Genomic DNA, 14872 nt, shown 5'->3' with positions numbered 1-14872 from the left:
TTATCGGCCAGTTATTACATTTCAGGTTTTATTGCAATATATCTTATAACAATACGGGTTATTGTGACATTTTGGGCTTCAACAAGCCCTGTAAAAAAAAAAACCCAAAAAAAACCCTTACTGAAGATTGAATGGTCTGAGTACAATATATTTGAACAAAATTGTACATGCTTGGTGTAACAGAATGCCTCCTCCTAGAATCACAACACCATTTGGGATATTATAAAATCAATGACTCATTCATTTGTGAACAGCATTTCTGTTTTATTTAATTGGGAATGAGCTGAGCTGACTATTTGTGATCATTACAAAACAAAGTTTTAATGCAAATGAATTGTTGTTTCAGCATATTTTAGAGTTGTTGCATGCCTTAAGTCCATAGTTAATTCAAATGTGAGGCCTGATACACAGAAGTAGTATATACCAACATGTGAAGACTTATAGAAATTAATTCACACACCCATCCCCTACGCCACTTTAACTACAGCTCAGGAGGGGGGGGTAAACAATTTCCAGAACATTAAACATGCAAACACTTTTTACATCTCATCTTAAGTAATTTCTGTTTTCTTGCTTATTTAATGGTTAATTCTCTGAAGCTCCTGCAGCAGAACAAAATACAGCAGGCAGCGTTTCTACCCATCTTTCCGAGAGTGTGTGGGGAAAGTGCTCATCTGTCGAATAAGTCTACTAATTCCCGATAGTAGGACCAAATGGGCAATAAGAAGTGTAATTGTATTGCACTGAATCAGAAGACAAGCCAAACCCATACCAGGAAAAAAAAGAGAATTACTTACAGTTCTTCAATTTGTTAGAATGCATATCCATCAAGTGTCACATTAAAAAGAGAGGGGGAGGGGGGCTTCTTGGAGTCTGTGTGGGGAATCAAGTATTCTGTATCACATGTACGGTAGTTTTCCTGCTTAGAATTCGCAGTGTCTACCATCCATCAATGAGCATATGTAAGTAATCAAGCCCACATGTCGAGACGACACAGCAGACTTTCCCAATAAAGAGTGTTAAGGAATACTGACTTGAAAGCACAAGGAACTGTGACCCAATTAAGCCTGAAATAAAGATGATATATGTGTGTTTTTTAGACAGAGGCAAATATAATTGGCATCACAATCCAATTTCTTGTAAGCCTTTAAGCACAATTTCATCACTTGTGAGAGGTTAAACTATCGGACAAATCCATTTTTCCCTTGACAGTGCGATCCATCACACAAATTGACTAATCGACCGTTGTGTGTATGTCGGGCCAGATTAAAAACAGAAACTTATTAATAATTCAATCTAAGAAGGGAACACTAAAAAAACACTATTTCTGCCTCAGATGGTTTCTCTCTAAAGGATAAATGACAATTAGCAGGTACCGCAGAGAGAGGTCTTTACCCCCTGAAGGGGAGCAAGTCTGAAAACTTGCAAATAAAGCAGAACAGACGCAGCAGCTTCCATTCATGCACATAATTCAATAGAAAATTCATGGCCCACATTAACAGGAAGGAGGATAGGTTTCACGAGGGGAGGTTATTCCCTCCATGAAACGGATTCCTCCTTGACAAGCGCTCAGCTTTTAGATATTTAAAACTGCTGGAGTGAAGTGAAGTGCAGCAGGGGAAGAAGGCAAAAGTAACACAGTGAAGCTGAAAGGCGCCGTGGATGGAAGGAACTCGGAGCAGAGGAACTATTCTGAGCAGTAGGTACATAATGTAGAAAAATGTCACCACCTGTGAAAGTTATGTTTTCAAAATGTTATGCAAGCAACAGAGTGCAAGAGAGCAATGAATTCAAACTAAAGGCAGGATATTTACATTACAAACTGGCACCTCATAGTGTTTTAACTCCTATTTAATAGTCATTAAATCTACAGATTATTTGTGACATTTTTGTGCAATGTAATGTTTAACTGCACACTGTGTAGAGTTTGTATGCTCTGCCAGAAATTATGTGGGTTTCTTACGAGTGCCCCTGCTATTTTTTTCTGGCATGCATGTGGGTATACAGTATCGATCAAAAGATTTGGCAGATTGGCTTTTATTCCACCTTTATCAGGCCAGTGACTTCTGAATGTTCTTCCTCTAATGTTAAAACTAACAGCAAGTTCATTAAAGTGGTGGTGAACACAGGCAGGAACAGCTCATGGATGACTTTACTCTGGCTGCACAGTTTTCAGAATAACTCAGTTGTGTTTTGCACCTCAGACATGCATCCAATGCTTCCAAAAGGTAAAGGGAACCAGAACTCGGTGGTATATCAGATATGGCAGATTTTCTTTTTTTTCCCCCATGAAGAATTTTTCTTTTTCCGATTTAAGTCTTGAATATAAGTGTGATCTTGCTCATTCAGACCAGCATTTCTCATTACTCAATTGTCCAGTTCGATTTTCATTGTTATCCATATCATGGCAACAAAGATTTTACCATGTCCCAACCCAACTGCAGACAACAGCTGATAGTAAAACACACCAAGAAAGCAAGAAATTCACCCGGTCTATTGAAAACATTCAGGAGATGAAAGATGGTCAATATTTAAGAACACGTTGTTTCTACATATTTCTACATGATTTTCATTATTACTGCTTTCTGTATACAATATAGAAATACTTTGGTAAAGCAACTTTTGGTTGGTGGCTTTGTCCAGGGTGCAACTTATCTTATATCTCAACTCTGAATGGTTTCAGCTCACTGTGATCCTCACTCGAATAATCAGGTATATCAAAGATAGATACCTACATTATATTTAAAATCACCTTCCAATGTATCTACACTCTGCAAAAGCCACTTTATACTGTATTCATTATGAGTCGTGGCAGAGTCTGCCATCTGTTAGGTATTTTATCTCATCAATATCAGTCTTGCTGTTTATTCTAACACCACATCCGAGGTGTTACTCATTTGGGAAAGTTATTGCTGGCAGCAAACATTCATTCATCGACAGTCATGTCTTTGACATTTCATTTCTTCAATATTCTAGATATGAATGTGGGTATCCTGAAGACGAAAGGGCAAGGCAGATCGGCTGATGAAACTTTTCCGAAGCACACAATTTATCTCTGCAGAACACATGCAATGTTTGAACTAAATATTATATAGATGCTGATAATAAAGTAAAGTTTTAAACTTTAACCAAACTGTATCCACTTTATATCGATTTAGAGTTCAATTAAACTTTTTAGGTGCTTTTAACAGAGGAAAAATCCAACTGTTCCACATGAGCAAGCATAAAGTGACTGGAAAGGACAAAGACCCTCGAACAGGAAGAAACTTTTGCAGAACCAGGCTCAGAGGTGGCTGCTTTCTGCTATTCTGGATGAGGTGAGGGGATATTGCAATGCTTGCAGTACGATATTGCATGATACCCAGATGGTGCAGCGTCTATATGCTCCTCAGTCAAGCTGCACTGACCTCGCACCATAATGTAGCAAAGGGAATAAAAACGTATCTTCATGTTTCTACTGTCGTTTCTCCCACCTGGAGCAAGAGAGCACCATCAAAAGCAATATTACCGAAACAAACAAGACTCTTTGTAGAGCCAGCACTGGATCTCTCTAATTTACTGTGAAGCAACAAGAAAAACCATTTCATCAGAAACTAATAGGGGCAGATACATGGCAGCGCGGTCCCTGAACTTCCAAGATGGCCGCTCCGTCATGCTTTCAGCTGTTATCGTGTCTGCTAATGCAGCAAGGCACTGTTTGTCACACTGGCTCACAGACTGGCTAAATTTAGAAGCAGTAATGCAGGCAAAGTCATCTCTCGCTGTAGTGACGAAGAAGTGAACAAACACACACTACAAATCCTTCTGTTAGCCTTCTAATCAAGACATAATTATAAAATTTATAAGCTCTATATTTCTATTGTCGTGCCTTCTAAGAACTCCCCGAGCATTATGCAAGGAAGAGCTTTTCCCCACTAAGTAAACTGAGGTTTTGTGCAGCGGGTGATTCATGTTCAAGATTTTAGCATTTTCTCTCTCTCTCTTTTTTTTTTTTTTTACATTTTGGGCCAGAATCCCATCCAGGAGATGAGATCATTGCGGAATGATCGGATAGTGACTGAAACGGAGGCGATGAGTACAGACCGAGTCCACAGTGCAGTCGGTCCCAGACAGATCCAAATGAACCAGGCAGTTGGGCTGAGCCAGGAACAGGTACAGGTTCTGTATGGATACAAGGACAATACATTTGTTTTTTATTAATTTCTTTGAAAAGTTGATGAGCCAAGTGCACACATTCACAATGAAAACATTTTTTAACAGAAAAGGTGATTAAGAGGCTCCTTTTTACTGTAAAACTGATTCCTACCAAGTAATTCCAACTCATTACAGACCAAAAATACAGAATACATATTTACATGTTTTTCATGCGGTTTTGTTTTTTTAAACAGCTCCTTGTGGTGGAGCTCAATGAGGCTATGCACACGGTAAAGAAAGAACATTTGTGTCCCATCTATATTTATTCATAAACAATGAAGCAGCTCTATTTTCTTCATTACTTCCCACTCTCTGACATGATCGTTAAGTCTGACGTCAAACCTTTTGTCCAATCATCTTTCTGCCTTTGTGTTTTTTGAGTCAATCTCTACCTCTTCTTTTTTACATAGCAAAATGGCCACCCTGCCTTTCAGACACACTGACGCGCACATTTATCCTTCAGCCTGGTGATGGACACATGTCCATCAACCACTGCAAACTTCAATCATCTTATCACTTCAACTTATCACTCAATCTAATTGCCAAATGTTCATTTTACTAAACATATTGCTTAATTTGTTCAGTCTGTGATAAGCTCCAGTCTCTATGATCACAACTTCAATGAAGCAAGCAGAGAAATGGGACAGATGAACAGACATTTCGTCTGGTATTTTCCCATGCATGCGTCTGCAAAATTCGCAATTTAATGATATATTATCGTAGCAAAACCTCAACTGGCGACTCATTCAGTAGTTGATGAACATCCTGTGGAGTAAAGGTAACTCGATCATTAAGAAATGTAAAAAGAAAAAAGGAGCAGCTGTAAATCTGCCGAGACCATCCTGAAACATTCACTGAGTCAGCAGAAAGTAGACTCTGGAGAGGCCACCAGGAGACCTCAAGCTGCTCTAAAGAAGACACTTCAGGGGCTCAGTCTGAAGAGAGCGTGCGGGAAATAGCAACTGGCTGGGCATGTCACCTTTCGCAGTTTATGGGAGGGAGGAAAAGAACAAGATCACCCGGTAAAAAGACTTTTTGTACCTCAGCTGCATCTGCCTTATGCGCAAATAAGACTGAAGCCGACTGGACTCAAGAGCCTTTGGCCTCGCAGAGTCAGTTTTTGGCCTTTAAAATTGATGAATCTCATGCAATGTTTTGATTAGTGGATGCATAATGAAATTATTTGCTTTCTCTTTAACAGTTAACAAAGGTGCCGTTTAGCGTATATTAAATGATAGTCAGGTTTTTAAATCAAAAGGCAGACTTACAAGAGGATTCATGTACTTTCCCTTTTTTTTCCTGTCACTTTTTAAACACTAGAACTTTGAGGCATCATGATAAACAGATGGCTTTGCTGAATACAGTTGATAGAAACACAAAACTAACAAAAGTGATCAATGTAATGAGCCAAACCTCAAACAAATGCAACCTTGTGCAAAGTAAATCAGTTATTTACAAATGTCTGTCTTCAGTCGGCTGTGTATTTTACAAAAAGAATAGTTGTGTTGCATGTGTTGGTGATCCACTCACAGTGGCGTCGTCTCCAGACAAAACCCCAGGGTTTTTGCTGAGGTCCAGGTGCAGCAGAGAATTGGAGTAGTCATCACTCGAACACAGAGCCTGGGACAATGAAACCACACCTAATGGGAGAAGAATGAGACCGTTGGTAAAGAAAGGCAAGGAATATGGATGAACGTCTTCAAAGCACCATGGTTTCCTGTGGGTTTACTTCATCTGCACTTGGCCAAGCAATTAATTCATGTGAAAATACATAACGAGGAGGGAAAGAAAACCCAGCAGTAAAAAAATAAATACATCTCCTCACAGAAACTTCTGCGCACACAAGTCAGGCTTGCGTGAAACAAGCGTTCAAATTAACCCAGCCACCTTTTTCCCCTCCCATTCCAGTTTCTAAGTCGACCCTGAAAGCCAAACAAAAGAAAACGATTCTCTCAAATCAGATCACTACACAATTACACCCACAGGCCTGATGGAACCCCTCATTAAAATCCTCATTCTCCAACAGTGACGCAAAACAAAGCACACCACCGCAAGTTGAGGATTAAATATAGACAGAGTAACAACATGGGGAAAAATATCCAGCAGCTGCAACAAATACAAAAGTGTACAGCCATCATCATCATCATTCTGTGCACTTCTCACTCGACGATGCAACATTGATTACAACCAGCAGTTGCTGCAGGAAGTGAATTGTTCCCTCGTATCGGGGAGCTTGTGTGGAAGTAGGCAGCTCCTACATGTTCTGCCCTGAAGTTGGCAAGGCGTTAAGCTCTTCATCCCTAATTTGTAGCGATTAGAGGGGAAATGAGGGGAAGAGGGGACAGTGAGTCTAATCCCCCTCTCCATCTATCTAACCATCTATCAGCTCCTTGATTGTGCTGGGAGGGCAGAGTAGTGGAAGCCGCAAGTCCTGTGTGGGGGGAGAAGGGAGTGAGAGCACCTGTGATCACGACAAAGACGTTTGTATTTGTGTGCTTGTGTCTGTGTACATGGAGGCGTTGCGGAGACAGAAGGAAGGAGGTGGAGGGAGAGAGGGAGGGAGCGAGATATATCTATAAATATTCAAGAAATAGTACTCAGCCCCTGCAAAGTCATACCAATACCCACCATCCAAGGTCAGCACCATCGCTGCATTCCCCCTGAATCACTGTGTCAACGCACTGGCTTTCAAAATTGTGCCTCAGTAGGTTTTCCCCCATTCATAACACACACTTAGCAAGGTACCAAGGTCATCCATGGCTTATATATTACACCTTAAGCTCTATAACGTGGCATCGTCCATACTGTCATAAAAAGCCACAGAGCAATAACTACAGAGTCAAAGCGTATGTGTGGAAGGAGCATTTAACCATGAAAGCTGCACTGCTTTCAATTTATACTATTTCTGTAGTTAAACCTTGACAAGGTGCATGACGGGAAACTCCTATTGCACACTATCCTTGTAAACTATCAAAAGAAAATTGAAAGGACTAAATTGTTGTTTTCAAATGTTCACTCAAACAGCATCATCTGACGTTTGACGCTCTGAGGAAGACTGCAGTCGAAATATGCCAGTAAGGTAAAACATCCTCTATTCGGTTAAAAAGAAACAATATCATAAAGTTAAGACAACAAAATTAACATAATTGAGCGAACATGCGAAGAAGACAGTTTTTTTCAGGTTTGATTGGTGAGCCACCATGATCATCTCAGAGATCTGCCTTTCATATAATTCATGTTCTCATTAATATATTTATGGATTTAAGTTTTCCTCACTGGGTACCTCAAAACTACAATGCAAACTACACTACAAACTAAATTCATCAACTACGAGTGGTTGTAGGATTATAAAGTGAAGTAAAATCTAAGAACAACTATTTCATTAGCTGCCCGTCTATTTTAGAAAAAAAAAAAGTATTATTTGAATTGTATGTGAATCACTTTATGCATTAGCCAGAAATATGTAAAAATTGACATTTTAAAAACAGACATACATTTGATTTCATAAGCACATTAAAAAAAAAAGCTAGTTTGGGAAGGTGGCACTTGCATTCATTTGGTGGAATTTCGCAGCGACTACTGCCTTCTTTTATATTCAGGCAGCTTTTTTTCTATTTTTATCATTACCAAATTAGATTCACTTGGCATGTGTTATTAGCTTCAGGTAGGGAGTTTATTTAATTAGATTTTTTTAAATTGCAATTAGTATTATCTTGCATAAACAATTTTATCTATTGTCCGGATTTATTTGTTTAATTTCCATTATAATATTCCCCTTTTTTTTTTTCTTTGATCAACAAGTACCAGTAGATTTTTCTTTAACTACTGCATTCATTCTGTCTATATCTTGTTTGTTATACAGTTTTAATCTACTTTTTAGATCAACTGTTTTTTTACATTTTGAAATGTGGTTGCAAAATGAGCTGACCAATATCCTAGGATGATTTCAATTAAGAATAATATCATTTTTGGTCATTCGACCTTCAAGTAAACAAAATATAAAAAAGATATGTCTGTTGTATCTCAAGTATTTCAAAACAGTATCACAAAATATAAAAATACTGCAGGTCAAGTTCAGGTCAAAGACACTCAATCAACATGCCAAATGAGATAAATGCGCACAGAGTGGAGCGCTATATCAAATTGTATTCAAAGAAAGGTAACTGGAAATGACAGCGTAGTAGAAAAAGGTATGCAAGCCAGAGTCATGACCGCAGCTTGGGAAGATTGTCAAGAAAAGCTGATTTAGGAACTTGGCCATAGCGCACGGTGCTCAAGTCTGCATCACCAACTGTCGCACACAGATGAGTCCCAGAAATGGGCTACAGGTGCTACATTCACTGAGTCTAAGTCTAAATGTGCACAGTCAGTAATGATCTGGATGCCTTGTCATCTGCTGCCGTTCCTCCACTGTTTCATCAGTCCAAAGTCGATGCATCAGGAGTCTTTAAAGCACTCCATGCTTCTGACTGTTGACAGGCTTTTCCCTCCAGCAGGACTTGCCACCTGTCTTTGCCAAAACTACTCAGAACTGCTTTGGTGACCGTGGTAATACAGACTGTGATCAGCCGGCCAATTCTCCTGATCTGAACTCTACCATGAATGTATGAGCTGTTGTCAAAAGGAAGATGAGCGACGGCGTGACGCTCAGTACAGATGAGCTGAAGCCCGCTGTCAAAACAAAACTAGAATTTCATAGAATCTCACAGTGCCACATGCGGCTCACCTCCACATCGCTCTGCTCCCCGAAGATGAGAGAAGAAAACTACAGATTAAGGTCATTGCTCCCACATTAAGGATATTGACAAGCAACAGCATCACCATTACAAACAGAAGAGCATATGAAGGTGAAAAGGGAGAAGAAAAAAAACTGAAAATATACATTTGCATTGCACTACATTTTACCCAGTGATCACTTAATATCCAGACATGTTTGGTGCACGTATGTAAATGTTGAAGTAAATCCATGTTTTGCAAGAAATCCTGACATGTTCGAATACTTTGATTTACTGATTTCTTTTTTCCTGGGTTGAAAGGCCTAGTTTTCACAAATATAATTAAAAAAATTACTCAAATGATATCAAATGTATGCATAATGCATCTCAAATATATGAATTTGAATCAATTGATCTAAATTAAACATATTTCGTTACAATATTTCGTCGAAACAGTGAAATGGACTTTTGTTTTATTACTTTATTACTTTATCATGTACTTAATATGGCCGCACCCCTGCACCTTGTAGAAATAGGATGCGTCAATGCAGAAAAAAAAGAAAAAAATCCCTCAGGGCACTATGATTAGTTTTAGTTAGTGTGAAACATAAATTTAATTTGTTCAAATAAAATGTGACTTATCAGCTGTATCTTGAGGAGCAGCTTGTTACACAGGAAACTATTGGCTAAATCAGTTAAACATCATCAGGCAAAAATGCTGTAAAGGATTTAAGCAAAATATGTGCAAATATGCTTGAAATAGACTACGACGACAAGAGATGGCATCAAAATGAGGCTATGAATGTATTGATTTGGATCTGTCTCACTGTGATCCACTGAAGCTGCCGTAATACTTGCAGACAGTTGTATTTTCTGGGATAAAAGCATTGAAAATGGGGCAGCACTCTAATGCCCATGTAGGATTTTAAGGGGGAAAAAAAAAACACATCAGCTGCTTATGATTCTGACCTGATTATTATTTGGTGAATGGATCAGAGCACAATCTCTGGTCTCATTCCAACACCAGTAGTGTGGTTTTCTGCAATTTTGGACTAGCCTACATTCAAAAAGATGATTTTTAGAGGCAGCATCCAGCGTGTCTGAGAAAATAATATATTTTGTCAGCCACGAGGGGCTGCTGTATCTCAGAGGAGCACTTCCTCCTACCTTTGGAGGAGAGGGAGGTCTTGGAGAGATTGAGGAGGCGAAGCCCCTTATTGAGGCGACACACCTGCTGAATCAGGTTGGAGACTCCTGGGGAAGAGAAAAAAGGGCGGAAAAAAACATATTACACAAACAGTAATTATTGACACAAGCATTTGTGTTTCTTTATATTCAGAAATTATGTCCTGCCATTAATCTTTCAAATATGACTGTTCCCCGTTTTCCTAACATCTATAATATGAAAGCGATGACAAGAGATCCAAAGGTTAAGAGTCGATGAATTGCATTGTCTTTTTTTAATATTGTACAGATGAAAGGATGAAGGAGTTCAGAGAGAAAATAGACAAATCAATAATTACGATCCTTACATCATCTAATGTTACAGAGCTGAGATATAATTTCACTATGTAACACCACGATACAATTCAACTCCTCTCACTACAAACACCAAAATAAGCTAAAAAAAAAAGAAAAAACACCAACATACTTCACAAGCTCCCACATATAACACTGTTGAAAAAAAGCCATACGAGTTCTTTATGCAGACAGGTTACATAACTCCGTTTCAACTGAACACATTTATTTAAACACACTGTAGCCATGACAATAGTAAATGTAGTTTATTAAAAATTAAATTCACTGTATTGCAGAGGCTGGCATGCAGGTTCCTGCTGCTTCCCGGCTCTGTCATTTCTTCCTAATGTGCGTATTTTAAACTTTCACTTTCAAACACACAAAATAAAAAATTAAACCACACACATTGTCGCCACTCAAATATACACACAGCATTGAAGGTCACACTCTCGCTGTGATGATTGGTATTATTGAGATAGTTGAGGCTGCAGCAATTTTCTGGCTGTTATCACAATCAAGTATTTCTTCACGCTTTCAGCACACACGTAAACACAAATGGGGGTGGGGGGTGGGGGGGTAAGTGGGAGCACAAAGAATTTATTGAAGCGAGTGGAAGTGACAAGTGTCAGACGGGAGGACAGAAATTAGCTAATGAGTGATGTGATGCCAGCGCGCATGCAAAGTCTGACCCTGGGTTACACACATGCAAATACACCTCGGTTTGTTCCCCGCTCACATACCCAGAGCACAAAAGTGGTGTGATGTGTGACAGAGACCAAGGCAAACAATTAAAAATGGGTTCACATCGGCTCTGTGTGGTATGTGGTAGAGGAATGCCAGTGGCTCGGGCTGCAAAGCTCGAGGCAACCTGGAGAAAAGAAATAAAGCATTCTCCCCAAGAAACGGATGACACATACACAGATAGCTTGGGAGATAGATGGGGGGGGGGGGGAGCAAAGACAGAAAATAAAGGTTGCGCGAGGACGGAGATTGAGTTTGAATTCTTTGAAAGCACACAAGTGGTGCAGAGAGGTAATAGCAATGGAGCAATAAGAGGCGCCCTGGGAGCCGCGGCAGTAGGATGAGAAAGAGTTCAGAGGGTCTGGGCCGGTACCTTGGTTGTCTAGTGTGTTATGAGCCAAGTTCAGGGAGTGAATCACGGAGGCTGGGTTCTCCGACAACGCCGACGCCATCTTCTGTGGAAAATCCCTGGAAACATTGTTAAAAGGGAAAATTGAATCCTCTGTGTAATTACTAATTCAATAATGGCTTCAAAAGAATGAATACATTTGACACAACTTTTGGGTTAATTCAACTGAAAGTGCCAATATAACGTGTATATATACTTTCATAAACATAAAATGTAATTAGGATTTATTTCAATATTGAACTTGTGTAGTTCAATATACAATGAAGATGAAATATTAACTTGTAATTAATTTACTTTTATCTCTGAAAGGTGTGCTTTAGTTTACACTAATACTATACATGTGATACTATGTGGAGCAAAGCAAATATGGGGAAAAAAAGAAAGGGGAAAAAAAAGATAAACGCTGACAATATTCCTGTTCAGACCAGATAGATGAAGTCATCTGAACTGGGGGGGCATTGAGCTGCCAAAGAGTCACATTTGCCCTCAGTGTGGCTGCACAGAAGACTAAAAACTGGACCTGCATTTAATGCCAGCAGAACAACTCGGATTGAATGCTAATGTTGATCCGTGTCTGCTGTTTGCCAACACTTTTGTACGGATTGTTCATTCACAAGTGGCAAAACAAATCAATTATACAGCAGGTGCTTTAAAGAAACCCCCCCAGGCAAGTTTGACTGTATAAGAAAACACACTGTTTTCCGCAAAGTTTTTCTGTTGTGGTTTTCCCGTAGTCATGGTCATTAACAACCTCTGGTTTTCATGAATATACAATTTCAGAAGTTTAACTACTGTTCCAAGATGACTTCTGCACAGATGAAAGTACCTTCTGCATGTTTGTGTTATGCAGGTTTTCACATCAAGGTGTCCACTGGACCGTGATGCTTTCTAAACTAGTTGTGATATTAAACTGTAAATCCTGCTCGAAATGAACTTCAGGTAGGCAGAGAAAACATCCACTTCCTGCACTACAATTTCAGAACGGATTTCCAGCATCAAAACCTCAACTAGAATCATTCTATATAAGCTACTAAGAAAAGGTACAACCATTAAAACAAATATAATAAAGAAAGTAAAGAATGCTGACCTACTATTGCTCACAAAGCTATATTTAGCAAGAATCCGTGATTTCTTTGAAGGGAATAACCCTTGATCAGTTTTTTTACTGTCAGAATTAAGAAAATGTCTTCTCTTATGTACTTGTACTGGAATAAATACCTCCACTGTTCAAAAGAAAATTACTTAATAAAGTGTCAACTTTAAAAATGAACCTCACAAATGGCAAACTCAACATGTCAAAGCTTTTTTTTTTCCCTTCAATACTTTAATATGTGCTTGAAAAGTCTTTTAAAGCACATTGTGTAATCGGTCCCACCGTTTACGGCAGTTTCTTTCTTTACTTTTTTAATACTACTTCAGGAGTCTCAAAGTGCTTTCGTTGCATTCACACTCACACACTCACAAATGCCAACTGACCTTAAAATATGGAGGGAATTGGGATCACACCACCAACCTTGAGTTGAGGCAATCCCAACCTTGCTGCTTTCTAACCCCCAAAAAAAGATTTGATTTAGATTTTTACATTTATTTATGTGAGAATTCTTTGGGTTTTTTTTTCGACTTCTCCCTTCACAAAAGCAGTTTTATTTGGCAGAAGGCCCTTCGTGAGGTAATGCTCACCATTCATCTGGGCTTTGGGACTGTCACACAGAAAGCGCCCCTCCATTGGCTGCTCACACACTAGTGAAATGCTGCAGTGCAGCGCCCAGAAAGAAGTTAAGAAAGGGCCTCCCTCAGGAAACAGCAGTAGTGACCCCGTCACCAGTGGGATTCAGTGGGAGCTCTTTTAACAATACTGCACTGGAGAGTAAAGTGTTTAGTTATTGGGGCCAGAGAGAGTCCTGGTCCTGCATGTACCTGTGACAAGAATAGCCCCCCTCCATTGTAAGTAATTCAATACAAGGAGAGTATGACAACATAATTATTATGCTGCAGTAAATCATCTCACCCCAAGGCAGCCAATTCATCTCAATTGATCCCAGACAAGAAATCTGCTCTGCTAAATGCCACTCGCCGCCATGCATGGAGGGTAAAAAAACAAACAAACAAAAAAAACGGCTTCCCGGTGACGGCCAAAATTCACCAATGTCTTGGCAGAAAAACTATTTACCTGCCATGAACAGAAAGGCTGGATGACTTTATTGCAGAAAAAATGGGAGGTTAACAGAGGTGAGAGACCGAAAAGGAAGAGTGACAGGATTAGAAAGGTCAAGACAGCGGCGGAAAAGAAGAAAATGAGAGGGTGAGGGGAAGGGGAAGGGAGAATTGAGCTGAGGTGATGAGGTGAGACAAGTGAGAAGAGTGGCGACACGGAGAAGGGAAGGACAGAGCAGGGAGACAGGATTGGAGAGAGAAAGAACAAAGGAGGAGTGGCGGAGGAGAGGTGAAGGTGTGAGAAGAACAGAAGAGGAAATTAGATTCAACCGAGGCGCCTGACAAGCCGAGCCGGCGATAATGTCACGGGAAAGAGAAACGTACGATTTGAGGCCTGCGTTCTCCAGCGTGAGCTCCTCCAGGCTGTTGGATTTGCTGACTGTGTGCAGGACCTGGTCCACCACCTCCGACCCCTGAGGAGAAACACAGCACATCAACGCTGCTGCCCAGAATCCAGAGAGAGAGCGCGAGACCTTGTTTATCAACTAATCTCCAGGTTGCTTATTAAATGTTTGAGGTACGATAACGAATGGATGAATAAATAGAGTTCTCTTCAAGTCGTATTATTTTGTAATGCTCATTTGGTAAGCTGTACCTAAATATCTTTCTAAACTGAAATATAGTTGCATCATTAATGCTTTTATTGTCGTTGCTTTGGTTCTAATGTGAATCAATATTTTTCAATTGTAGAAATTATGGATTTGAAAATCTTACTGCAGATTTACGATATCTAATAAATATAAAAGGGAATGTTTACAGAATAACCGCATTACAAACCGTTGGAAAGCAACCTTCAATGAACTGCAACTCGCATTTCATACATCACCACTTAAAAAAAAAAAAATGAAAACGACAAATTTCAATACCTCGCAGCTTATCGCTGCAGGTTATTCACGTAATTCACCTTGGGCCAAGTAGCATTTACTTAAGTGCACATTATGAAAAGTTAATCAATTCATGTCGAGTATCGTTAAAGAGATTCATAAAGACTGTGCCGATGATGACCCTTGACTTACTGCCATCTTTCAGATTTGTTTTCATAACTTGATTTTCAACGCTCGCTGAGAGGTTCATTGTCAGG

The 14872-nt window shown here is 39.6% G+C and overlaps 1 protein-coding gene across 1 annotated transcript in view; it reads right to left on the bottom strand.

Annotated features, from left to right (window-relative positions):
- carmil3 (capping protein regulator and myosin 1 linker 3) overlaps nt 1-14872 on the bottom strand; it is a gene marked incomplete at both ends in the record, with an annotated part of 86249 nt that overhangs the window by 43785 nt on the left and 27592 nt on the right. Inside the window, 5 exons of the mRNA XM_080503076.1 lie at nt 4084-4161; nt 5725-5834; nt 10077-10163; nt 11542-11636; nt 14116-14204. Coding sequence (XP_080359202.1) covers nt 4084-4161; nt 5725-5834; nt 10077-10163; nt 11542-11636; nt 14116-14204 — 459 coding nt within the window. The remainder of the gene's footprint in view (nt 1-4083; nt 4162-5724; nt 5835-10076; nt 10164-11541; nt 11637-14115; nt 14205-14872) is intronic.

The sequence above is a fragment of the Blennius ocellaris genome (genome assembly GCF_963422515.1).
Source record: "Blennius ocellaris genome assembly, chromosome: 10".
NCBI classification, from domain to species: domain Eukaryota; kingdom Metazoa; phylum Chordata; class Actinopteri; order Blenniiformes; family Blenniidae; genus Blennius; species Blennius ocellaris.
Note: the sequence above shows the minus strand (reverse complement) of the source record. Positions and strands in the feature narration are given on the sequence as shown.